This window comes from Acanthaster planci, linkage group LG06 (assembly GCF_054643075.1).
Source record: "Acanthaster planci isolate LZ-2023a linkage group LG06, COTS_SCS, whole genome shotgun sequence".
NCBI classification, from domain to species: Eukaryota; Metazoa; Echinodermata; class Asteroidea; order Valvatida; family Acanthasteridae; genus Acanthaster; species Acanthaster planci.
In genome coordinates, this window is record NC_141782.1 from 5,204,323 (window position 1) to 5,231,924 (window position 27,602).

The window sequence follows — 27,602 nt, forward strand, 5'->3', positions numbered from 1 at the left end:
TTGAACGGACTGAAGAAATATGCTCGTCTTAAGCGCCATCTTCGTCTCATGCGTGCTCGTGTTAATCGTGTTTAACTGTACATATGAGCCATTTTCAGAGACCAATGAAGGATGTCAATCATAAGATGTCAAGTTTTTGTTACACATGTGACTGAGAATGGTGCACTATGAAAAAAAAGAGAGATGATAGACGCAGCATGGCACTGTGCATTGTGGTAGATAGAGGTTAAACAACAGTTGATCAAACTTCAGTGAATGGCTTCATGTAGCCTAGGAAATTTGCGAAGTACATGTAGATGCTAGTTGGGCATGTATTCTCCACAGGGCTTTTCCCACACTGTTGCGGGGATTTTTCCCATTACAACCCTCTCCATACCTTGAAGATTTGTTCTGTCTGTATACTTTAAAATTTGAAAGTTGCATCACAACTTCTCTTAACCACTGGACACTGGATGGTGTGTGAACACACATAAATTTCCGTCATAATGTGCATTTAGTTCTGGGGTTAAGTTAATACATATAATGGAGGCAGATATGTTTGCTTAATTTGCGTTTACAAGGTCTGATATAAACATGTTTTCTTACATTTATTTAATGCCCCAAGGTATTTTCTTCCAGGTTAAGTCTCTAGTTTTAAAATTAGGACTCAAGTTTGAGGTAGCATTATTTACAAAAACAGTCTAATACACATGTCCCAATAGCCTTTCAGAACATGCACAATATACTTGAATATGTACATGTTCAAAGTGGAATGTCAGAAGTGAAGAAGTTCATTCTTTTATGGAATGAAGGTTACCAAAGAATGTAGTGAATTTTGTTTGTGATCTACACATTTAAAAATACAATAACTCAAACTTTTGTTTGAACATAAATTGCATGCATCTGTAAAGCTAAAGCAGGGGGCTGTTCAAGTGAATTCAGACGTGGGGCTATTCAAAGTATTTAAGGCTTGAGCTATTCAGAGTGGTTGGCAGTATGAGTAGGAACCTGCATGACCAAAATAGCGGTAGTTGAGATTATTAGACATCAAAATTAAGAACACTGCTCCTAATGCATGCTTTAATCAAATATATACCGAAAAATAGCCATATGTCTGATTTTGAGGGATCTTCTGCCAATTTTTAAATTCTCTCTTTACTATGTTCAGGGTACCTAATCATGTTTGAAATAAGGGGGAGCTGCAAACTGGAAAATGAGTTTCCTTTTTTCCTGTCAAGGAAACGTTAGAGAATTGGAACAAAATGCCTCAAATCAAGGAAAGGTCTCAGAGTTCTTTTGGCCCAAATGAGAAAGTGGTCAGTCTCCTGTACTTATGTCTGACACACCTTCAACAACATTAAAGACATTTCAGACTGAAAATAGGTTGAATAATTATCCTTGAATTTGAAATGTCATCAGAAGAAACTCGGGGGAAATACATAAATATTTATCTTCATGAAATGCTGGGAACCCTATTTAACTTTTTGAAAGCTAAATTGAAAAGCAACTTCACATTTTCACCACTGTCTCACATTCTACTTTAATGTGGCACTAAGTCTGATTGATGTGTTATGCAGTGTTAACCACTTCATGCTGGGGCATTTTTCAATGTTGATGATGCTGGGCCGGCATGACTATCATTTTTTCCATTTTCAAAATCCTTCAAAAATTCATCATTTCATTTAACGGTCATTCATAGCCGCACCAAGTAATCTTTAGGCACTACTCTAAGTTGACAGGTGACCTTCATTGACACCCGAGTATTTCAGCCAGGCCAGCAGCCTTGCAATCAGAGCCCGGATTGTGCGATGTTGTATAACTGTCTTTTGTTTACGAGCCTGGCTTTGTGCACTGCTGACCTCTTTTCAATAGGGGCCAGATTAGCATGCAGCGGTGCTGTGTGGCTCATCGCTGCGGTGGTGGAGCGCTTTTGTCCCCGGTGGTAATCCACTCACTCTCAATGCCCCAAACCCTGTTATGCGGTTTCAAAACAAGGCTGGATTATCACCACTTTTGAGAGTGAAAAATGTCGGTAATGCCCAGCAGCCTGGTCTTTTGTTTGTAGTACGGTCTTTTGTTACAGGGCCCTGTTTCCTTTGTCCGAGTTCAGAGACCCCGGCCACCCATATAAACCATACGTCTCCGATCCCCGAGTCCCTGGCAGGAAGTGGTTAATGCAGAACACATCAATCAGACACAAAGAAATTGTGATATTCTTGTAAACATAATTTAAGCTATTAACATCCATTTTTTTCATTGTTTTATTTACTGCAAGACTTTACCATTGATCACTGAATGTGCACGCTGGTATGACATGGCTATTTTGACGTCATTGTGGAATGACTACCTACATCCAGAAGAATCTTTAATGAGCTATGGTTTAGCCTTGGCTCTAGCTTCATCTGTTCAACATGCCACACGCTTGATTCATCTAACAGAAGCCCCCCCCATGTCATGGAAAGTAAGTATTTACATCTTCATGTGGTATATACTTACATGCACATATTCATGTTCATTCATATTTGTGAACACCAACGGAACATGTTGGCATATCATTTTTATTTCGTCTGCCTTTTGCGAGAGGAGTGATGCCTTAGATTACAAAGATGGATTAGATGACGGTAATGCTTTGGGTAACCAGGATCAATGAGGTGACAGTAATGCTTGGGTTACAAAGATGGATGGGGTGAAAGTGATGCCTTGTGTAACAACAATGGATGGGATGACAATTATGCCTTGGGTGACTAGGGATTTTCGAAAAATGCATTCAGAATTTTTCTACTTGCTGACCTACCAACTAGTACAATTTCGGCATATTTTGTGCGAAAAATTGATGAAAATACAACCGTACATTTTTATCACCATAAAATATGGATTTCAATAATTTTGACACGGAAAGAAAAAAGAGGGCGCTGTGTGAAATCCAAGCTAAACTAGCTTAAGTGGCTGCGAGCAAGCCTAAGCCACATATCACGTGGTTCGATATCGCGAACTCGTAAAGTAGAATGTTCGTGATTGGGGTACGCGATGTACACATGCCCCTGGTAGTGCACGTATCAACCAATCAGAATGTCGCAAACCAAAACCAATCGGCATGCATTGTGGAGTGTACGTTCGTGTGCATGCAAACAATTTTCCCAACGTAATCGTAAAACTGCATGAATGAAGATGGTTTTAACTTCTAAAAAGACACCCAAACATGGAAGCAATCTTTCAAAAGGGAATGTACGGAAAAATTTGAATTCATATTACATTCCCAAAGAGGTGAACATTACGCTCGCTCCACTTTGTGTAGTTCTGACTTCAGGTCATGCTATTTAGCGTCAACAAGTATCAAAAAAGCGTCAACAAAATATTCAAGCATTTTTATGCAAATATTTTATATTAACAATATTAGTAAGGCTCTTACATACCATATTCAATGTATCGCGTTATCGAAAATTATATGTGAGTGTGGAAATATGAGCGACAATTCGGGCCTGCTCGTGCAGCCCAACCGGTCGCCATCTTGTTTTCAAGTGGACGGTAGAGTAAAGAAAGATGGCGGCCTCCATATATCACGAAACAGTTTCGTTTTTCTGCGTGAATCTGGAAGCGAATTTGATGTTTCTTTTACACAGTGGCAGGTCTTAGAGTCTCTAAATTATGATAAAACCACTTTTAAATCTTTAGAGGGTACTTTCGAGTTGTTGACACTAAGTTGTATGCGTTGACGCTTGTTGACGCTAAATAGCATGACCGGTGACTGCAGTATTGCACATAGTGGGAGTTATGATGTATCTCGCCACATCAAAAGCAGTAAACACTACAACATCGCTGAATTAAAGAAAGCAACCCACAGCACTGCAGTCCTGTCAGACTCTCTTACAAACAAAATATACACCCAAGCCACAGCCAGGCCATGGCAGCAACATGCACACCAAAATGAACTGTTGCGTAAATGCAAGAAAGCAACTGCTGTGAGCAACACCAGGAAATTATAAGGGCCATTTAAGCCTGCATGAGTAAGTATTAAAGTTCAAATAGTATGTAGTCACACAAAGGTACTTGTAAGCTTGCTTGTCTTTACTGTTTGTTTGGGAAAATACACATTTTTATTGAAAAATACACATTTTGGAACCTCCGAATACACTTTTGTGGTTCTAAAAGGTGGCAGGTCTGCACTTTGCATGGCATTACTAGAATTAGAAGTATTTTTTTCCAAATTTTACAGGAAAGTCAATTCACGGCTTGTGGAAGTTGAAGTTTCAATAGCATGCACAATCTTGCGGTGTTAGTCTAACTGGAGTGCAGTATAAAACTACTGAACAGTTGGGGTATATGTGGACCATATTTTTGCGGACCACACGCGTCCACAAAAGCTGGTGCCCCTCGGTGTCAACCCCACTATGCGTGGTTTCCAACTTCTACTCATCTCGTAGGTGCTCCCACAGACGAATCGCCTTATTGGTGCACGCTTCCTTCATCAGGACCAGTGACTTGAGGCTTCTGGTGGCATCCAGGGACACTTGAGTTCTGTCCAGAAAGAGAAGGTCAGTGCCAGAGGCCTCCCGTTCCAGGGCGTGACAGGTGCAGGGAGATCTGTCTGGGTGTCCTCTTATCAGCACACCTGGGCTTCCAAGGGGTTGCGTGGTAGGAAAGAGCCCTCTGCCCATGCCATGTTTCCATAGGTACTTTGTGGTCCCGGTCTAAATTTTGTCACTTCCTTGTAAATGTGTCTGGGCCAGCAGACTCGCAGCCCTTTCGGCAAGAAGAGGAATCTGGAGTGCCTTGCCTGGAGGTTTCTCCACCCCTGATGATGTGAGGATGGGGGCCTGCTCCGAATGGCTGCAGGTCCCCTGGTTGGCATCCAAGTCTTCATCACTGCCTGGATGTTGAGAGTGTTGTCTTCCATACAGACCATCTCCACCAGTGCCCCTTGACAATACTTGTGGTGCCAGGCCCTTACATTCGCACCATAAAACCTTCGTCCACTGCCTTTCTCACAGGGGTGTGGGCACTCCGCATGGAGTGCCACACAAGCTGTGCAAAAATGTCTGCGGAGGTTGCTCCTCTTGGAAAAGGTCTTCCTGCAGTGTGTGCACATTGGAGAGGGGGAGGCATCCTGCAGGTGGGGGAAAAAAGAGTCAGTTCGGCCCAGTCGATACTGCCTCCAATTAACTATCTGCTGCCCTGCCCAGGTTACTCTGGGGATAGGGGTTCTGCTGGATCTGAGGGAGTAGGCCTGCTCTGGACCAAAGGTGAGTCCTCCATGGTCCCACTGGACTTAGTGCAGGACTCCTGTCCATCAACACTTCTCTGATCTGATGGGACGTCCAATGCGTATCAGATGGCATTGTCATCTGTTTCTCCAAAGCTGCAGTTGAGCTGTCTTTGACTACTGAGTTCCCTCTCTGCTAGAGTATCTTCCTGTGTTGGTTTGGTTGTCTTAGGTGGTAACGGAGCATCTTGCTCAGCAGAAGGCAGGGGTTGCTCCCCCTCCTCAAATGGCTTCTGCGGTACTCGTCTCCACCAGTCCATCTCCACCTCACCAAGTTATTGCTTCAGATGGTTGAAGTGGACCCCTTGGCTTTGGCCCGAGGGGACTTCTGTATCTGGTATACAACATAATTAATCTTTATCACCACAAAAGGGTTGTCCTACCAACACTGCAGCTTGGGTGTATGACCCATCTTCTTCGAAGGGTGTACAACCATACTGGTTCATACCTGACCCTTGGGTCATACTGATGCTTCTGGTATTCTTGGTCCTTCCGTAAGTGCCAATGGGCAAACTCATGGGCACGCTCCATCCTCTCTCTCAACCCACTGACATATTCATGTGCCTCAACCCCCACCATTGACTCTTTGGGCTGGCCTACCACTGTGTACAGTGGGAGCCCCACCTCCCAACCAAGCATCAGCATGTTGGGCCTAAGCTTTGTGCTGTCATGCCTGGAAAAGCGATAGGCCATCATGACAAAAGGAAGATGTTCATCCCAGTCGTCCCGATTTTCACTGATAGACAAGCTCAACATTGTCTTCACTGTGCAGTTAAAGCGCTCCACCATACCATCTGACCGAGGGTGGAATGGTGTGGTGCGAGTTTTATGGATGCCAAGCAGCTTACAGACACAGAACAGTCCGGCTGTGAACTCCTTCCCCTGATCTGTGTGGATTTCTTGGGGAGTGCTGAAACGGCTGATCACCTTCTCAACTAGCACCTTGGTAGCAGTCTCAGCAGCCTGGTCAGGAATAGGAAATGTCTCTACCCATTTGGTGAAGTAGTCGGCCACCAACATTATGATCATATTCCTGGTCCTTTTCCTTTGGAGTCTGCCTGTGAGGTTGATGGCCAGGCGTTCCCTAGGAGCCCCCACCAGGTACTGCTGAAGAGGAACCCTCAAGGGTTGTGGGGGAGGTTTCTTGGTTCCACACTTGTGGCACTTCTTGCGCCATTCTTCTGCCTGGCGTCTCATCCCCTTCCAGTACACGGGAGCCTGCCTCAGCCTATCCGCCGTCCGGGCAATCCCCAAGTGGCCCAACATGCTATTGTCATGCACCAACCTCAAGATGTCAGGTACTTTCCCTCGGGGGACCGCAACCTTGCATACCAGTGGCCTACCATCTGGATGCTTCCACCTCATCTGCAAGATGCCCTTGGATAGCCGAAGCGTCTTCCACTTGGCCTACCAAAATTTATCTTCTCATCCAGTGCCGAGACGTCCGGCCAACTGGGTCTTGGGGCCTCCTCCTCCAGCCACTTGATGGTCTGACACAGCCTTGGATCACTGCATTGTTCCCGTTTCAACTCTTCTGGGTCCCAGGTGCCCAGGAGCCAGTCTAAATTTGTAACTTCACAATTACTACTGTCCTCGACCGTCCCCACGAATGATTCACCATGGCCATATGACTTCCCGTGGTCCTGCTGTGTGAGAGTATCCCCAGTGTAGCAGTCCTGGTCCCTTTCCTTCGACCGCCCACACTCGCCGTAAAGGATTCTGGAGCGTCAACATTCATGTGCTTAGTCACTGTGAATGTTGAACTCATAGCACCCCAACTTCTGGATCCACCGAGCAGTCTGCCCATGAGGTTCTCTGAAACTGAATAGCCAGCACAGTGATCCATGGTCTGCTCTGAGTAAGAATCATTTCCCCAGTAGGTAGTGCTTGAAGTAGGTGACAATATGGACCACGGCTAGAAGCTCCTTCCTAGTGGTACAGTAGTTGCACTCAGCCTTGGACAAGGTGCAGTTTTCGTAGGCAATCATACACTCTCCCATCTCCTCGGGATAACACTGCTCCAATGGTGCAGTAGCTGGCGTCGGTGTCCAGGAAATAACGGCACAGGGGCCATAGCCGCCAGTGCATCTTTTAGGTGCTCGAAAGCTGACTGGCAGATGTCTGACCAGTAAAAGACCTGGCTCTTGTTGGAAAGAGCATGAAATGGCAGGCAATCTCGGCGAAGTTCACAATGAAGCCCCAATAGTAGGACGCAAGCCCCAGGAAGCTGCAATCCTGTGTGAGGTTTTCTGGGTGTGGCCACTTCCTGATGATGGCAACCTTCTATGGGCCTGTCCTCACCCCCTCGGCTGATGCCAGGTGACCCACGACCCACTTCTTTCTTTTTATAAGCCTCAAGCCGACAGCCCAAAATCTCTCCAAGACCTTGGCCAGTCTTTGATAGTGCTCTTCAAAGTCCTTTCCCCCATACAATCACATAATCCAAGTAGACCACGGCAGCTTGCCACTGTAGTCCTTTCAATACCTGCTCCATCAAATGTTCCAAAGTTGCTGGGGCATTGCAAAGCCCAAATGGCATCACTGTAAATTGGTACAGGCCATTCTGCATCCTAAAGGCTGTCTTCTCACTGTCATTTTGATCCACACTGACCTGCCAGTAACCACTGGCTAAATCAAGGGTGCTGAAACACCCTACTCAATTCAAGGCATCAAGGTTGACCTCAATCCTGGGGATGGGATACGTAATCTTCAGTGTCACTCCGTTGACCTCCACACAAAACAAACTCACCCATCTTTCTTCCGAACAAGCATGACTGGCGAGGACCAGGGACTGTTAGAAGGTTTGACCTCTTCCTCCTGCAGCATTTGCTCCACCTGCTTTTTTCTGCCTTGCGCCATTTGTGTATTGGTTGTCTCCTTCCATGGTCTTTCCATTGATGATGCATTAATATTGCATGGTATATATGGTAATATTGGTTTCCAACTTTCAGCTTGATGTTGGTCATCCCCTTACCTGACATCGAATTCCCATCAGCCATTTTCATGGCGGATGTTGAAGGGGCCAAGTTCAGTCTCTCTGGCTGGTTTTGGTTCTTTCAGTTGGGGATGGCTGGCCACTTTTTCTGGTTTGGGCAGTTTTGTCAAATGTGTCTGAATTCATAACACCCATGGCACTCCATCCTGTGGTCTGTGTCCTTAAAAAATACCACAACTGTGGCTGGTCTCTGGTCCTTCACAGGAGTTTTGGGATGCTGGTGCACTGCTCTAATGTCCTTTGTCCCAGGTTTTCCTCTCGTTTTGTGCACCCAGGAATCGAGAAATGCTTCCATCCCGGTCACAAGGGTGATTGCCTTCATCAGAGTGGTTGCCCTCCTTGAAAGATATGACTCTGCAATTGGTCGTTGTCAAGGGCATTATGGAAAGTCTCCACAGCCAAGTCCTCATGAGCCAACGCAGGGAGCTTTGAGTAGCTTTTAGCAACCAAGCATCAAACTGACTGCCCCAAAACTGCTCAGTGACTCCTTACGGCCATGCACCCTCATCGATAGTTCAGCCCGATGCTGAGCTGCTGTCCCAAACCGCTGCTCAGAGGCCCCTAAAATTGAATTGTCGTTCCGTGTTTCTGGTATCATATCTGGCAGGACCTTTTGTGCTGCGCCTCTGAAGTGAGATGCCATAACATTGCCTTCTCTGCGTCACTCCAATGATTAATTGCTGCCACACTTTAAAAGTGGATATGGTAATCTGACCATGAGGAGGTTCCATCGAACTTACCTGGGAGCATCATTTGTTTTCGACCCACCATATTCTGAGAATTGGTCCCGAGAGCCTCATGTTTAACTGTTTGCAGCAATGTACTCCTAGCGTGGAGGCCTAGCAGCCATGCCTGGCCCATCCCGTCTACTTCTGTCTCTACCCACCATTGACTTGTGTAACACCATTGACTTGTGTGAGTTCCATTCACTCCCATGCAGAGCACCTCAGCTGTCTCCATACCATTGACTTGTGAGAGGAGCCGCCGGGCTCCATTCACTTCCATGCTGAGCACCTCAACCGGCTCCACACCAATGACCTGTGTGAGGAGCCACTGGGCTCCATTCACTCCTCTGTGGAGCACCTCTATTGGCTCCACACTGCTGACTTGTGCGAGAAATGCTGGGCTCGTTTCACTTCTGTGCAGATCATCTCTGTTGAATAAACCTGTTCGCTGTGTGCCCTGTCAAACTTGTAATCAGGATTCAACATCAAAGAAGGCTCAACCATGGGATGTAATTGTTGCTGTGAGTCCCAATTGCCAAACAACAAGCAACTCCATCCGGTTCCAAGTGAGATGGGGTGACCATTGTGGTCTACCTTGCGAGTGGGGGAAACTTTTCTGATGAGCTCTGTCTGTATGTCATTGGCATAGGATTTGCAGGGCGTTTCCGAGTGAGGCCCCACCCCGGCTGCTCTGACAGGCATAACACATCGTTATCCACAGCAAGGGAGTGCTCCCCGGAAAGCTTTTGCTGTACTACATTGTTGACAAACTTGTAAGGTGTCTTGGAGTGAAGCCCTGCCCACCACTGCCCTGTCAGGCACAACCCGAGGCCGTTCTGAATGCCATCGTCTGCAGTATAGGGGCATGCCCCATGCAGACCGTTAACAGATGTACTGGGACTAGACCCGCCGGCTGCTCCCACACCAGATCCCTCCCCTACCGCATCGTCAGGCACAAACCAACCGCAATCCGACTGAAAAGGCATGTCAGTGGTACCACTGACTACAGCACGTGGAGCTCGCTGCGGGAAATGGGCACATGTAGTGTTGACTGGAACACAACATGGGGAGAAAGTTAACTGTCTGCACTGGCCCACCACAGTCACTTTTAGTCCTGTCTACGCTTCCCTCATTACCAAATCTTCTCAACTCGTCCTGGAAAAAGGGTTCAAGTTCATCTATCATAAGACTAGATTTACTATGAATTCCACAAGGCTGGTCTACAGTCCGAGAGGTTGGCACCTCTCTGCATCCCTCCTGCATCCCTGCTGTGTGGCGAGTCAAATGCCAGACTACCATGCACTGAAAAATTCGTGACAAAATTCGAGCTAGAATTTCACCTGTTCTCTTCGTCAGCATGCAGCCACTGCAACCCTTAAACATTGACTGCTTCTGCTGGGTATAACCACACTTACAAACAACACTGTAAAGCTTTCCCTCAGGTTTTTGTGGGCTCTAGGCCGTTTATTTTTTTTGCAGACTTTTCTTACATTAGCTCCAGACAGAAAAACACTTCAAAACAATGTGCTTCAAACAACACTTCTGCACGGGCGCTGTGGCAACCGGTCTCCCAGGCTGGCCAGTAGGGGCCCACCACCCAGCTCTACTGTGGATCCATGCTGGCACCCCAACCGGTCATCTGGTGCCAATGCTACAATGTGCATGTGCCCAAAGTCAGTGCACTTCTTCCATCGTTAAAACTGTCCTATTTATCACTTCTTGATGCTACTGACAAATTGAAAGTATCCCAGAATACACAAAATAATGCCTTTTTTTTTTCTTGGGTAGGATCCGGACACATACCATGGGATAACATTACCTATCATTGCAGCAGTCACAGGAGGCTTACAGAAATGGTGTGGCGTTGCTCTTTCTTTGCTGGGTCGTACAGCAGTTGATAAACTTACAGTGGTTACCCTGGAAATCATCATGACAACACAAATATGTTTTTCTGACACACTTTCTGAGGTAAGAAGTTTGGTAATTACTGTAAAAGCAATGAGCATGACGTACTCTAATCTGTGTAAGTAGGTACAAGCTCATCGTGTAGTTTTTTGAAATTGAAGTTGCTATTAATGATTTCATTTCTTTCTTTTTTTTTCAGCAATCTTTTTCACTGAATAACCAGTGATTAATTTGGAATGGAATTTGAAGTGAAAATGTTATTTTCGTATTGTCTAATTTCTTTCTGATTTTGCTGATTATAAAACCTGTGAATATTGTTTGGATCTGTGATTTTACATTTGTAATGGTAGAACTTATAGCAAAATTTCTAGGTAACATTGGCCTGTGTGTTGGTTCGTGTGACTAAAAAAGCAGCAGCCACTTCATTAGTACTGGGGTGGGAGGTTTGATGATGTAATGAGTGCTGCTCCTCAATGGAAATTTTAAGAAATAAGTCCTGAATGTCAGGTCACTTGGGAGAAAAGAGTCTTATACGAATGGTTACGTACAGGAAGCTGCCATTTGACAAATCTTGCTCAGCTGTAATGAACAAAAGCTTTTTTGCTCTTGAAATTGTGTACAGTAGTTGAACATCATTTAACTCTGACAATTTAGAATAGAAAGTGAAGATTAGTGAACATTCACAATTAAGCTTTCACCTCTTCAGGAAAAAAACACAGCTTTTTCGAGTGCACTATCCGATAAGGGACGGGATTAAAAATACAGAGACCGTTCGCACGTGTCCCCTTCCATTCTCCATGCCCTTCTGTTCACTCCCGTTCTAAAGGGCACTTCCGAATGTGTTCCTGCCCCTTCTCTTGCATGAGTGATTCAGTGCAAGAACGGCAGCATCACAACAAAGATGCGAAGAACATGCATACAAAATGTTCTTGAGTCAGTTGGCTAAATAAGTGTCAACTGTGTTTGGTCTGATAAGATTTTCATCCTCCCACTTATAAATGCTCATGCTGTCCCTTTGATGTACCGACTTCGCACATTTATACATTCTTGCTTAAAATGTCCCAGTTTGAAACCGCTGAGGAGGAAAGAATTAATATATTTGACTGGTTGAGTGCTCGGAATAAGGAAAAAAATGTGCACAGCAACAGGAAAAAAATAAAAACCATTTGTGGTCTTGGTTTGGTCAGAAAATAAACGCCAAGGAGGAAAGAATTAATATATTTTCATGGGTTGGGATGGATGCCCTGAGTAAAAAAATGTAGTGGTGCTTGGAAAAAATAAAAACCACAAGTGGTCTAGGTGTGGATAGAAAAGAAATGCCGAGGAGGGAAGAATTAATATTTTTGGCGGGTTGGTTGCTCCGAATAAAATAATTGGGGGGTTGTGTAAGTTAAAAATAAAAAAAACAACACATGGTTTAGGTTAGAATAGAAAATGCCAAGGAGGGAAGTGTTAATATATTTGGCGGTTTGGATGTTAGGAAAAGAAATGCTAAGGAGGAAAGAATTGATAAACATGTATTTTAGCGGGTTGGGTGCTCTGAATAAAAAATGCCTCAGTGCCGGGAAAAAATTAAAAACCACACAGGGTCTAGGTTTTGATAGAAAATGCCAAAGAGGGAAGAATCAGTGTTTTTAACTACGAAAACAAAAGCCATGTGTGGCCCACAGTTTGGATAAAGCAATACCAAGGCGAGCTGTCAGTCAGAAGACGCAACCCAGTCTGCTGGAACAGTTGTAATACCATTGTGGTCAGTCAGCTATCAATCTTTGGTTGGACGAAAGCTCCTCAGAGATATTATTTGGATACTCTCCTGATTTTACTCCCTTGCTACTTTTATTTTTGTCTTGGTCTGAACAATAATGAATGGCCAGTTAATTAATCCCACAAAAACGGGTCTTCCATAAATACTTTCTTTTTTTTATTTACGTTTGTCCTCAAAGTACCTGACCATTGTGCACAGACCGTGACAGGTCTTTTGTTGTAGAGGGACGGCTGTTCTCATGCGTGCAAAGTGGAGGTAGCTTGAACAAAAGAGTACATTCCTGGCATTGGCACGCGTGCAAACAGTATTTTTGATTCCACGCCTAACAAAAATGGAGCCAAATTTTAATACTTCATCAGTTTGTTTTATTCTATCAAACTCTTAGATGATTTAATCAGTTTAGCTTATTTTTCCTTTAGTTAATTTTAAGCAGTGAGTCTTTTCATGGACATGAAGATTAATCTTTTTTATTGTTTAGTAACTTTGATTTAATTCTAACATTTTCTTTGTATAGAGTTTCCAATGTGAAGTTGCAGTTCTGACAAAGATTCTACATGTGTTCTGTCATGCACACCCACAACACCCACTTAGTCAGCAATGTTCATCAGAGGGGAATTTGAGAGAGTTTGAATCACCTATTGATGGATATCTGTGGTAAGGGTTCTTGTTCTGTTGAAGAACTCTTTTATGGTCTTAATTTTCAGACTCATTTGATCTATGAGTAATATTTTCTTCACATAAGAAAAGTGTACAAGTGTGCCGTCTCCAAATCTGTGGGTTGCTGAGAACCACGCCTTCCACAACAGATGTGCTCTTTCCAAACTCTATTGCTAGAATCAACCTAAGATGATGGTGGTGGTGGTATAGGTTTTGGTCGGCACTTATGGCAGACTATATGCCCTGTGTGCCTGAACTGAGAAAAATAGGAAAGAATGATGACAGCCATAGTGTGCGGTTGGGAAACCACACCTGTAACCGTCCAGCCACACAGTGTCACAGAAGGGCTCCCTCTTCGGCCGAGCCATCTCCCAAGCAGTTTAAGGGCCTGGGCCTCACTGGTACTTTCACTGGCTCACATACCCCTGGGTGATGAATGTGACACAGTGCAGACCAAACAGTCACAGACAGAGAGCATGTACGTGCCTTAAGCACGGTGCATATGCAACATCTTAATCAGAGGTGACAGAGGTGAATTCTCTCATTTACCAGAGAACCTGAGTTCAGCAGCCTGAACTCGGGTTTTCTGGCAGATTGGACCAGGATTCTGAGGATCTCTTCAGCTACTGTTATGGCCCTCATGGTATTTTGTTACAAGCTTGGCACAAAACCACAGATGGGGTTGATCTTGGCTTGACCGGGTGGCGAGTGGGCTTTGCCTAAAGTTTTCTCAACGTACGTCCAGTTTCATAGTTTGCTCAAAACTAGAGTAGCATTCTATTTTGACCAGTTGTGAAACCACATTTTCCCCTTTTAATTGGTCAAATCAGTGCTCAAACACCCAAGTTATATTAAATCTTTGAGTTGTGGAGTCGTTCGTGTGGGTCACTACTTACTCAGCACCCATGCATAAAAGCTGCCCTGCAAATGCATGAATAATACTATGCCATAGAAGGCATTTCAAGCAATTTATCATAAAATTAAACCGAAGCATACGAAAAAATGATGCTTAATTGCCTGTGTTCACATTGTGACTTTATTCATTCACAAATCCTCAATGAATCTCGTAGGTAATTGATCACGAAGTTAAAGTCAGACTTTATTTTCTCGCAGACGTAGATGGTGCTGATGTTGCCAAATACATTGGGTACGTGAATGAAGTATCAAAGTACAGTAACTTTATAGTCCAAATTCTGCCCTGTTGTCAGAATTCTGACCCCTTATTGGGAGGGCGGATCAAAGTATGTACTGAACTTTGTTGTCTGAATTCTACCTCTTTATTTGGAGAGTGGATCAGTATATACACTTAATTTGTTGTTGGAATTCTGCCCTCTTATTGGGAGGGTGGATCATAGTACGCACAAAATTTCAATGTCAGAATTCTGGCCTTTTATTGGGAGGGCAAATCAAAGTATCTACTGAACTTTGTTGACGGAATTCTGCCCCCTTAATGGGAGGATGGATCATAGTACACACTAAACTTCGTTGTCAGAATTTTCCCCCTTATTGGAAGGGCAGATCACAGTACACACAAAACTTTGTTGTCGGAATTCTGCCCCTTTATTGGGAGGACAAATCAAAGTATGTACTGAACTTCGTTGTCGGACTTCTGTCCCTTATTGGGAGAGCAGGTCAGAGTGTGCACTAAACTTCACCGTCAGAGTTCTGCTTCATAATTGAGAAGGCAGATAAAGGTATGCACTAAATTTCGCTGTCAGAACGCTTCTTCAACTTGAATAAAATGATCTCTGTAGAGATTACTCCAAAATGTCTTTTAGGCAACCATATTGATGTTTTGTCTATTCATGGAGGAAGAAAAACATTCCTCCATGGTCCATTTCATACACATTAAATGCCTTTGTGAGTTTTCACAAGTTGTTGGACACAAGCGATATTAAGAAATTTTGGTAGCTTATTTTACGTCTAGCTCTATAAATCAAGACTGTTTTTATTTTTTTAACATTTGAGCTGCTGTGTAATCACCCACAGACACCTTGTAAAAAGTCCACAAACAAAACAATTAATTTTGTTTTAAGAGCCCTACATTTTATTTCATTTTCATTCCCGCCGACGTGCATTTTAAGAGGCCTAATTAAGTCTGCAGCCACTTATCTGTGGGTTCAACATGACCCCTTTTTGACCAAATTTGCTCACTTGATGATCATCACAGATAAGGAAACCTTCCCTGGGGTATAGATTAACATTAGGAATCCTGGTCGCAGAGAGGGCCAGATTTGTAGAAGAGAAATTGCGTGCGTGGTCAGCTAGAATTGAAAATTACACAAAAGGAAAAGTAAATTTTGATTGTACAGGCTTTTATGTAATTCAGTGTACTTGAATGTTAGAATCCTTCCCTTATAATTTTATTAGTGACAATTCAGAGTCAGATGCATTGAGTGCTTTCTTAAGTTGTCTTCTGGGCAGTTTCACGGGAAAGGTTGCAAAATGAAAAATTTGATATTGATGTGTTTTTTTATTGGAAAAGTTTGCTGAAACTTAATGCTTTTTGTCTCACATGGAGTTTTACATTGTTGCAATCTCCAACAAATTTTCAAGGCTTTACGCATTATGGTTTTCAAGATATGAACTAAAACAGGTGATAAAACACAAGATTTGGAGTCTCATTCAATTTTTCTAGAAACTACAACTGATGTGAAATAAAATAAAATAGAAGTAGAACTGCCTGGTTTCGTGTGGACATTGAGATATGTTCCGAGAAAGAGTATACCAAATTTCATTGGAATTGATTGACTATTTTTTTACACTGTTTTGAGTGAGACATGGGTTTGTTACTTAAATGGTTTTTCAAAATGTCCTCTTCTGAATATGGTGTTTCTTCCAGAATGGAAAGAAATGAAATGTAACTCAACACCACACACTGTAATAACCTGATATAGAAATATTGTACTGCAGTGATCACAAGTAAATAAGATATAAATGCTCATGAATATGCTATGCAAATGTTAGTTAAAACGTCCTTTCCAGAACATGGCATCCCATGATTTGCAGAAAGTCTGAAAAATTGTTTTTGGGGCATTAACTGGTAGCTTGGCATAGACTTACAAGATCAAACAGACTATAGAAGAAATTGGACTTGAACTGTGCTTGCTGTCATGGCATTGTCGTTAAACTTCATTTTTTTCCCCAAACATTTAGTTCAACAGGGTACCCAGTTAAGCCACTGTTGCTTAAATTTGATGAAGTGTATGGTTGTATTGGCTGTAAAGTTTGTGTTTTAAAATTAAAACCAATTAATTGACCCCAAAATGCTGGTATTTTGTTTTGGGGGTCATTTACTTGAGTATTATGTCCACATAATATGGGTAATATATGCCCATATCAATTATCCATCTAATTCACACTTAATTCAATATTTATCAGAAATTGGCTGATTTACAGTTTCATACAGGCAAATTCACAAAAGTAATGCATCAGTTTGTCCTAATTTCAGTATGATTTACTGTTTCAGACAAGTTTTTGGTTATTAGAGTGTTCAGGAAACGACACTTTTTTAAACAAGTTTAAAACCATTTACCTACATGAGTTTTAAGCATTACACTCAGTGTTCACAGCCATTTCATTGGTTTTATCATAGCGCTCTGTGGCTTCACCTATGAAAAATGAAAAAATTCAGCTTATTATGCACGGATCATGTGCTGATCACTCTTCTGTTGTTTTAATTGTTTACATTTCTAAAGCATCCTACAGTATAGCTTTCACCATGTATGCATGGAGCCATGCTTTTAAATGGTTGCAATCCGTGCCTGAAGTCATACACACTGTAGACACCGAATGTACAGTACATGTATGAGCCAAAAGTGCTCTGTTAAACATGCAACTTTGACATGGCAGTGAAACTACAAATTAAATTTAACTGGGACCTCAGGAAGAGAGAGAAATGTCAGAAGACGGGGCCTTGCAGGATAACTGTGTATTTAAACAAACTGAAGGAAGAAAGCCCAGTGATGTATGAAGAATACAAAGCAAAAGGAGAAAAATAGAAAGGCAAAAAGCTATGAAAGTTTATGGCATAAGTAAACTTGCTGAAGTTGATATTCTTTAAAATGATAAGCCCAAATAATTATTTCCTGCACAGTTTATGTATTCTTACACGTGCATTTCTTTGAAGGGGCTACAATAGGCCAACATCAGTACTGGTGTCACTGTTTTAAAGTTGTGGTTGTACCATCACGTAATTAGTAAATCATTCTGCTGACGGGCACCAAGGCCATTACTTCAGTCTACTTCATTATCACATATATAGGAGAATGACAATATCATTCTACACCTTGTTAAATATTGTGTTCATTCCTGAACATGCGCACAGCTAGCTGGAGCATAACAAGACCTGTAAAAAATTATCTGCGTCACAAATATATATAACTCCCAATTTCTTAAAACCATTATTCTCGAACACATACACTGTACATGTACTTTTACTCCATTGTGCTTTTGGTATTTCTGTATCTGAAGTTTGTTGATTTATACGTGCGTAGTACAGTGTTCTAGCTAGGACCATTTTAGTGCCAGGTAAATTTTTGGATTATCAAGCATAGTGAGCAGAACTCTCATAGCCCGTAGCTGGGTTTTTAGGGGAATACCAGAAGGGATTTCCCCGTACTGAATGCATGTTTACAATAATGCTTTTGCAATCAGCCGCTGATTTGTGAGAAACACATTTTTTAGGTCTTTACTTACTTGTTAAAATTGTAAAATAGTGCAAAACTGCAACTTTGTAAGCTGGAAATATGATCAAATTGGTACATTTTTAGCAATATTTCAGTTAATCATTTGGAAAATCCATGCTGGGCGGCACAGCCAATTTGAACCCAAGGGCTGGGCTGAAATTTACAGTACCGGGTGGTGCCAACCGGCGCCACCCATCGTGGCTAGAATGCCGGCGTAGTAACATAATTATGTGGACCATATCACACATGTTTACTAGTTTTATTTTGCACTTTCATAGCAAAACATATTCAAGTGTTTATACTGGTCCTGTCTGTCCATCTAATTAGCTTTATGATAAAATGTCTCAAAATGGTGCTTTATAAGATCAAACTTGATGGAAGATAGCATTATGTTAAAGTTGTGTCCTTTCCTGAACAAAATGAACCGTTTTCATAGCATCAAGAGAGGCCACCATAATTCTTGAATGCAGTAACCTACATGTAGGAAAACAATTCTTTGACAGCTGTTCAGCCATATACATATACATGTACATGTATGTAGCCCTTGGGCAAAGGAGAATATATTAACTAGGATGCATGATTTTCTGAATTAGCAGAAATGACAGGTGGTGTTTTAAGAAAAGAGAGTAAAAAAATTAATTTTCCCAAAATTTTAGAAAACATGCATTGTTTTTTACAGCATAACTTACATTAGTGTTGAAGGCATGACTATTGTGGTGGCTGTCAACCAATTTAAAGCAACCCCCAAATATGTCTGGAATGTGGAAATAGCAGTTTATCATATACACCTTCAGTTGACAAAGTTTATGAAATGCCAAATGCAAAGTGTCTTGAAATTAAAACAGGAAATGGTTTAAGCCTTGAAATTAACTTTTTCTGTTACCTTTATTCATACACTTACAATAGCCAAACACGGTTTATTTTTTCGTTAAATCCTCCTCAACCATCATTAAACGGTTTCATTTTTGACCCCTCGTGAGACTTTTTTTGCAACCTTTCCTGTGATACTGCCCTTCTTTGATTCCTGGTGTGAAAAACTATGGAATTCACTCAACCCAAAGATTACAGGAACTCTTGCTTTCAAACCTGGTTGGGGTCTCAGCCCAGAACACGTACAAAGGCTATGTAAATTAAACATTCCTTTCACTCAGAAAAATGGGCATGGTTGAGGAGGGTTTAATGATGGTTGAGGAGGATTTAATGAAAAGGACATCCAGATAACAAAAAAAAAAGGGGTCATGACTGGCTGGCCGGCCTGGACAAGTCCGTGTCCTCCTCAGGGTGGGAAGGCTGGTTAGACTGTTACACTATTACTATGCCTAGTGGTGGGTGTCCTACTGCCTTGTATAAGTGTACTATGTATGTACATGTACAGTGTCCAATCACTAACATGTACTAATCAGTTTCATCTTAAAAGGGGAGAACCACCCAAACCATGTTGTTTCGGATTTCAACCAAGTCTGTGGCTGCTAGAAGCCGGTAAGGCCAAACAAAACAATAGTTGTGCTTCTTATTACATTGAAAAAAAATAGGTTGGGGAGGTGGGTAGTATTTCTTTTTGTTTACTCTAAAATTTGAGGGTCAAAAATTTAGGCTGGAATTTTTTTCTTATCAACAAGTGATTTGGATGGTCTACGTTATACTCCAGTCACTGTAACTTGAGGATAGGTCTTGTCTAAGATTGTATCCAAGCCAGAGCCTCTTGGGACAATTATACATTTGTGTTGCAGTGACATTTTAATGAATTCATGTCCAAAATTTGTCTGAAAGCTCATACAAAAGGATGTACATGAGGCACTTAAAACAGGCGTGATGATGCACACCACGCTAGTTGTCATGAAGCCCTCTATCAGTGAAAGCGAAAATGTACTAACCTTATTTCAAGCTGCAAATTCACTTTTAAAGGTGTGCTTCTTCGAGTTATAGTGGAGAGTGTTAGTCACTACTTCCGCTCATGCGGGAACAGCTGTAATGAGTCCCGCTGACACATGTATGAATATTGATGTTTCATTGGCAGCCAATCACATTACAATGAGCGGATGGTCCCAGAACTTTTTCCCCAAACTTTATGGCTTTAGCTTTTATACCTGGATGAAGGGCTCTTGGTTTCCTTCAAGCCATTCACCCGAATCTCCCTTTTGGCAACTGTCTATCCATGCTCCATATTACACTGGATGAGATTAATTAACCTTATGATTCTGTGAAGTTCCTCCTGCATGACATAATCTTCTACTCCTTGGTAAAGATCCTTCTTGCCGACAAGTTCATGGGGCTTCTTGAAACAGGAGCCACATGCATTGAAACTACGCAAAAAGCTCTCATTCCGCACCAGCCCATCAGTTCCCATGAGACACTCTGCATTCAGACAGCCTGCAAGGTATAAGCCCGTCTTTCACATGACAGCTCCTTTTAACCCCCTCAGGCTTGTTAGCAAGAATACAGACCTATCTCTCTCATTCTGCTACACATCCTCCCAAGCCAACTGTCCCCCACAGCGAGGTGCTCTGTTTCTCAGTAAGACACTGAGTACCCTCACCCTGAGGACTGGCATAAATGACTACCGATTCTGGACCTGTCAGCAGTCGACTGAAACATTTCATAGCGTCATAGCAAGAGATAACCTGAGACAGATGGGTGCTCGTTAAGCAATTTGCGAGTTAAATTTGAATAAAATCTGGTACACCAAGTTCTTTAAATTCACATGAACATAACAATTTGAATTCTCGGACTAAAAACACTTGCTATACCTTTTGATTTGAGGCAAGCTTTTGCTTAGTTACATAAGAGATGCTTTGCAACAATACACTGTTGTCAATTGATAAGAAGAGCACAAAGGAACCAGTCCATTACGGAGATGGTAGACTATGCAAATGCTTGCCCCGAATTATGAGGTACAGTAGATTCCCGTTGTAGCACTCTCAAGGGGACCTAACAGAATTGAGCATTATAACCGCACGGTGCTATAACCGACTGGATGCACAAGCAACATGTGCAATGCACATGTGCAATAGTACGCGTATAGATACGTGTATCTACATGTACATGTATGTTATGTATATGAATTTTGTTTACATATGTACATGTATTGGCAGACGTATGCACTGTAATTTTGGGAGTATATGCCTTGTATCTGTTTATCTCGATGTTTTCTTGACACTGATAGAAAAAAACACCAAATCTCTTCAAAAACCACCACAGGACCTTGTGCATGCCGCATTGCAGCACACGCACTGCATCTACACCCACTGCGACATCCTGACTGCTACTGCTACTACCCAATGACCATATGACCACAGAAAGTGATATGTCATTAGAAAACCCAAGTGAAAACAACACCAACACAACACGATCAAAAACAACCGAACACAGTTGGCGAAAAGATGAGATTTGCTTCACGAAGATACACGTACAGTTAAAGTGGCTGATTTTATTTATCAGTAGAAAGACACCTTTTGGTAACAAAATACAACATGTAGTATCTCATTGTTGATTATTTGTGTCCCAAACTACACCACGAGAATAAATAAAAAGTAAGAAATAATCAATACAATGTTGTGCTCAAGCAAGTCTTGTTGATACTTAGAAAACCAAGAAGTGGTTATCTTAAGGTTCTGTGGGCCAAGGGAAAGTCGTTCTGCAAATCGTAGAGGTCTGATGGGTAATAGAGGTCTACTTCGAGTCGGTAACTGGTGTCTGACTTTAGAGACATTGACAGCACATGCTTGGTGGTAAACTTGTCTAGGTTTTTAACCCAGCAAAATCTGGGGTAAAGCAATGGTTGCAACATTGCGCACCCGTACAAGTTGTTGGCGTCTAGGTACAAGAGGTACATGTATGATGAGGGTTTCTCTGGATCGTACTTATTGTTGGCTTTAAAATACCAAGCGCTTCCCACACTCGAGATGCCACCCCTTGTAACTCTCTCAAAAACAAGTGCATGTCAACGTCAGTTAGCAATTCTAACTCCACTTGGCTGCATTTTAACAAAGCATACCGAGATAGACCGGGTGCTGTGCTGCAGCATGCTGTGTACTAGTAGGCTGGATCTAACCCATAGTTGTCTCAGTAGACCTTGCGGAAATTTTCAAACATGCCCACAAGTTACAGCGTGTCTGTTTCTACTTAGAGGTCAAACTAGTCGCCTAAGGTCTGACAGTTAAATGCATACCAAACTCGTTGGTCTTGCTCGCTGGGGGTTTCTTGTTTGAGGCTACTATGAGATTCAGATTGCGGTGGCAGTTGCATTTCTTTAAACTTTTTCAAACAATTCCATGCATTCGTAAGGATAAATGCCTTTTTGTAACAGAAGCTCTGTGTTGTTGGGAAAACAATCTTCTTTGAGTAGAAAAAGGTGTCTCAAGGGCAGGCTTTGACCGACTTGTCAAGCGAAATTGCCATAAAGTGAAATGTGTCTATAAATTGCAGTTGACCCAATAAAAAACTAGTAAACTTTTCAGAGTTTCTAGTGATACAAGACAGTTCACTTAGATAAAACCTAAAGGCACCTTGCATGATCGAGTGGGTGTCTAGTTTTCTAGATTGTAAAGTATTACCGGACTAGGTGTTTTTCTAGGTCTAATTTGGAGTTTGAGCTTGTAGTAAGTGTGGGCAGCACCTCTGAACTTACTTGTCACATGACAGTGATCTCTAATCTTTCTAAACTTGTTGATGGCCTTTTCACAACACATGTAGCGGTAGCCTTCACGGTCTTCAAAAGAAAGCTCTGCTTTATACACATTTCTTTTCTGTTCTTTGGATATTGGACATTGGCAGTTAGACTCCAGTTTTGGGGAGTTTTCTTTAGGACTGTGTCGGGAAATACTGGAGCTAAACCCCCCATTCCCCCCCTTCACTCCTCCCTCTCCCCTCCCCCTTCACTCCTCCCTCTCCCCTCCCCCTTCCCTCCCGTCCCCCTTTTCCTTCCCTCCTTCCCTTCCCCCCCCCTTTCAATGTTGTGAAAGGCTGTATGCACGCCAGTCCATGGGCGCCCACAGTGGGACCACCTCAGGACGAACAACATTGTGCGGGGGGGTGCATACACTCAAGTTACTGTAATAAACATCTAATACCAGAGGCCACTTTTTGGGTAACTCAGTTCCAATTAGTCTTCGTTTTATTTATTTTTTGTCCTCATTTCTGACTTGTTTCCATGCTTCATTTAGACCAGGGGGGGGATTTACGAAAATGGTATCATTGTGGTGATTGCAAAATTTTACAATAATGTACATGCAAGCAGAAATGCACAAAAATGAGGTGTTCCCCCAGAGCCAGTCTGTTTTGGGGGAAATGCTTAACAAAAAGTTGGCCTAAAATTGGCCATTACGTATTACATTGGGTTGAATTTCACTGAGATTGACTTAAAACGAATGGGCTAGCAGCATTGCCAAGTGTTAACAGTTTGTATAGTGAGTGTTACGAAATTACCAATAGAATGACTGTGGCCCCTAAGCCAAAAGCTATTGCTACAGTTTAATGCAAATGGTTGAGGGAAGCTATTTTTTCACATTAAATCCTTACAGATATAATTGTGGGGGGAATCGCGCTGTTATCTATACGTGCATCTTTATCTTTAAGTAGAGAAATCAGTGTACATAACTCTTGGTTATTGACAGCAAATGCTTGTACAATTGCAGAACTTGATTGAATAACTTAGCCTTAATTATTGCGGGGGGAGAAGGGACTGCAGATGTTGAGGGGGCCTTAAGCTTATTTTTTGGGGGGGTAGGGAGTGAGATGATGGGTAACTTGCACGGTGGGGAAAATTTGATACCCATCATACATTTCAGGGTTACTAGAAAAGTTAGAAGTCAAGCTATAACAGGAAATCATTGTTTTAGTGTGTCTAGAACCAGCGAGTCCTACTACTCCTTGATGTCCCAGCAATCTTTGCCTTGATGCCCATTTAAATATTTGGGTGGGCCACAGGCATGGTGGAGACATGTAGAATTGATAAAACACTGACTTACTTTGGATTTTAGCCCTGCCGGACATGTATTACAACACTGTATACTCGGTGTTTGCCCCCGAAGGCTTGTAAGAAAACCCACAAGCGTACCCAGGTGGAACTTGAATCCACGATCTGATGCTTACCAGTGCAGATGGCTTAGCCACTCGACCACTGAGCTTGCCAGTGCCGGCTGGCTGGTTCGAGTCAGATGTAGCAGCAGGTACCACAAACAACTATTTCCAAGGATAGAAGGATGGAAAGCTCAGTGGTACCGGGCGCAAATCCATTCTTGAAAAACACTGACTGGTAATGATTCTTCCCCGAACCATTATAAAACGTTGTCTTTCTGAAAAGACGTAATTGTCCTACCGAGGGCTATTCAATAGCTGTATTCGCCGATGTTTGTTTAATAAATCTTGTTTTCAAGTGAAACATGCACATATTATCATTGACAACTGGCAAAACCAGGTGACGCGAAACGGGTTGACATTGGGTTGGGATTTATCTTTAGGGCTTACTGGGAAAGCCGGAGGACCTTCTTTGTCTTTTATATGTTTTGCAAGTTTGGTTGTTTTGTTGTGTGTTTCAGTAATGTCCATGGTTACTTCATCAAAGTTGGTTTTTCGTTCGAACAATATTTTTTCCCGTGCACTGTGAGTCGCTTCCTTGGACCGATCAAGTTTCTAACAGGAACTATGTCTTCTGGTCTGGAAAGTCGAGTCTGTCCTATGACGTCACAGACCCGTAGGCTGGGGGGGGTTCGAATGAACACCCCCCGCTTGCTTCGGAGTTCCGCTCGTTGGGGGTGGTTTGTTTGTTTGTTTGTTTTTCTAATAACAAATACATATTTTATTATACTGTAATTGTTGGAATACGAGCCGCTGCTTACACATTGATTCTCGCACTGAAAATGTCCCTGTGGCTTATACTCTGGGCGGCTTATATGGCAACATTTTAACAACCTTTTTTTCCGTTTTTTCTTTCCAAAGTTCAAATTTAACTCTACTAAATGTGCCCCAAAATATAAACTTTTTTTTACAATTTATGCTTAGGTAAGTGGGTGGAGGTAATAATTATTTACTACAATTTATCAATTTATAGAAAGTCTGAATTTTTGGGCTTGATTTTCTGAGATTTTTTTTTTAAATAATGTTCATGTCATTCGCTCGTCACCAAGTGCCTGATTCAAGGTGCTGGGTGACGCACAAATTCATACCTGCCGTGTCAATTTACGATTCGCTGTGGGTATTAAAAACTGAAGTATATGAGTCTTACATGCATCCTTTGGTTCATTTGCGACAAACATGCAACTTTTTCAAAAGCACATTATGATATGCCTTTGTGTACAAATATGTATTCACAGTGCCAAAAGTTCCACTTCTGGGTTGGACAAACCCCCCCACAGTCTCTGGTCAGGCAACGGGCCTGACGTGACATTTTTGCCAAGATTTATCTGCTGCCCTTATTGACTGATTTCGATACGCTTTTGCGAACAGCTCAGGTGGAGACTGAAAAAGGCATACAGAAAATGCCAAGTCATGCTGATTTAATGACATAAAAGAGGAAATAATCCTACTTATGGTTGAAAACGATCATATAACGTCAATTTACCCCACATGGCCCATCCTCTTTAATCCCATGTTATTCCTGTGAGACCTGGAGACAGATCTATAAGACACCTATATGCAGTTACGCCAGAATTGTGACCAATATATATATTAATTAATTGCCCAATAAGTTAGCAATCATACATATAGTCAAATGATCTAGTATACATGTAGCTGTAACAAGTGAACGTTTTTGTTCCAGTCCATTTCATTAAGTTTTTGTGCTCCTTTTTGGTCCATTCCTTTCCATTCCGATCTGTTTTTGTTTTCTTTTTTTCAGTAGCTGCTTGCATGTGGCAGAATGTATGGAATCCCTAGCTAGTCAAGTGGAGAGATACTTACTGACAGAATTGCACCAGTTCATTCCTCCGTTTCTTCAGATTTGCTCTGTTCAAGGAGTTTGCACTTTGTTTCAAGTCTTGCTTCACCTGGTTGGACATTTCTCTCAGGATTCTCATGTGGCAACAAGTTTTATAGATGGGTGAGTTCCACAGTTCTTTGGCAATGTATTATTGTATGTTAGATTTTCTCTCATTTTATCATACTTATCATACCAAGAAAATACATCAAAACAATCAGTGCTAAGGAGAAAATGATTTTTTAAGAAAATTGTAGGACTTTTTTAATCTGCTCAATTCCAAAAGCATTAAGGCAAAGGGAAATTGAGCCTGGCTAGTAAGTGTAAAGAATAGAACAGGTGACCAGTACCTCTACAGAACCATTCCACCGCAAGAAAACAAATCTTATGGCCTAATCAACCTTCCGAAGAGATGCAACTACAGAATTGAAACTGACCAGAGGCCAAACACCAATAAGTTAACTCTATTTGACCAAGTTTGATGTTCTATTCATTTTGCAACAGTGAGCAATCCTAGCGCGCATGGCAGCCAATCCCATCCAAGGAAATTCAGTTCCAATTGTTTTAAAGTATGGCAATGTATCACAGCAACACAAACATGATCTGAAGGGGTAGATAAGTTCAGCAGGCTTGGGAAGGGGGCAAAGACGTTGTTTTAAAGGTCTTTGCCCAATCTGTCTCGGGCCATTTCATAGCAGTCGCAAATCTTTCAAATCTCATCAAGTAAGAATCCATTTCATCCTTCCCATCGCAAAATTGGGGTAACTTTGGGAATTTAGGACTAGGATGGTGAGCATCTGTATCGTTATCCTTACCTTCATGCATTATCTCTGCTTGTTTGAGCTCTAACTCTTTCATAGTTCTTTCATGATTGCGTTTTTTCTGTCTTTCTTCCCTCTCTAACGCTTCTCTTTCTCTACGCTCCGCAATTTCAAACTTCTTAGCCTCTCTTTCTTCTATCGCTCTTCTTTTCTTCATTTGCTCTTCGGGCTGCTGAACAAAACGCAACAGCTGCTCACCTTCCAAGTTGAGCTCCCTGCCTAACTCTAAAAGCTGTTCAAATTCCACGGCGCCCTGCACAATTTCGCCTGCGCGAAACAACCTATGAGTTATATTCAGGGAACACGACGGTCTACACTCGATACCACGATCATATGCGAAGGTACGTTTGTCACCGAGTACCAGAACAAGGAGGCAAGCTGTAACCAAGACTGTAGAGACAAAGTGTATTTTTACCACCATCCTACAACAAGTAAGCCAAAATAATACACGTATCCTGATTGGCTTTCACAAAAAACCATCATATTGTGAGACAGCGACCATAGGCAAAAAGATTCTCATCATCGTACGTTATTCGCACATATTCCTAAGTCGACTGAAAGGCTACATTTCTAGTTTTATGACCGAGTGTACTGGATAATTAAACCAAGTAGAGAAAACATATGCCTCTTCTAATTTAGTGCGAGAGGTCCTTTTCTTAACTTCAAAATTCAATGAAAACTAATTTATTTACAAATATACAAACCACAAAAACAATTGAATGAAGGGGGAGCAAAATGCAGAAGATCAACAGTTAAAAAAAAAATGGGTTTCATAGAAACTAGAAGGCTGGTGGGCTGGTTAATAGTTACCACTAGCCCAAATTCGGACAGTTCAAAGGGAGAGTTGATCAATTGTCCGATGCGCCGCTGTTACATCACTCTCAGCCAATCCTCA

General features: G+C 42.2%; 1 protein-coding gene across 8 annotated transcripts in view; it reads left to right on the top strand.

The window, feature by feature from the left end:
* The window catches only part of LOC110989242 (uncharacterized), a 515,163-nt gene that overhangs the window by 397,337 nt on the left and 90,224 nt on the right, over positions 1-27,602 (top strand). For 7 of the 8 annotated variants that reach the window (XR_015425756.1, XM_087138535.1, XM_087138534.1 and 4 more), the window contains 4 exons: positions 2,255-2,440; positions 10,748-10,927; positions 13,144-13,283; positions 25,809-26,009. Coding sequence is in view for 7 of the 8 variants with exons in the window: in XM_087138535.1 (XP_086994661.1) it covers positions 2,255-2,440; positions 10,748-10,927; positions 13,144-13,283; positions 25,809-26,009 (707 nt within the window). In the remaining variant the exon portion in view is untranslated. The remainder of the gene's footprint in view (positions 1-2,254; positions 2,441-10,747; positions 10,928-13,143; positions 13,284-25,808; positions 26,010-27,602) is intronic. The other variant, XM_087138532.1, reaches the window with a different exon arrangement.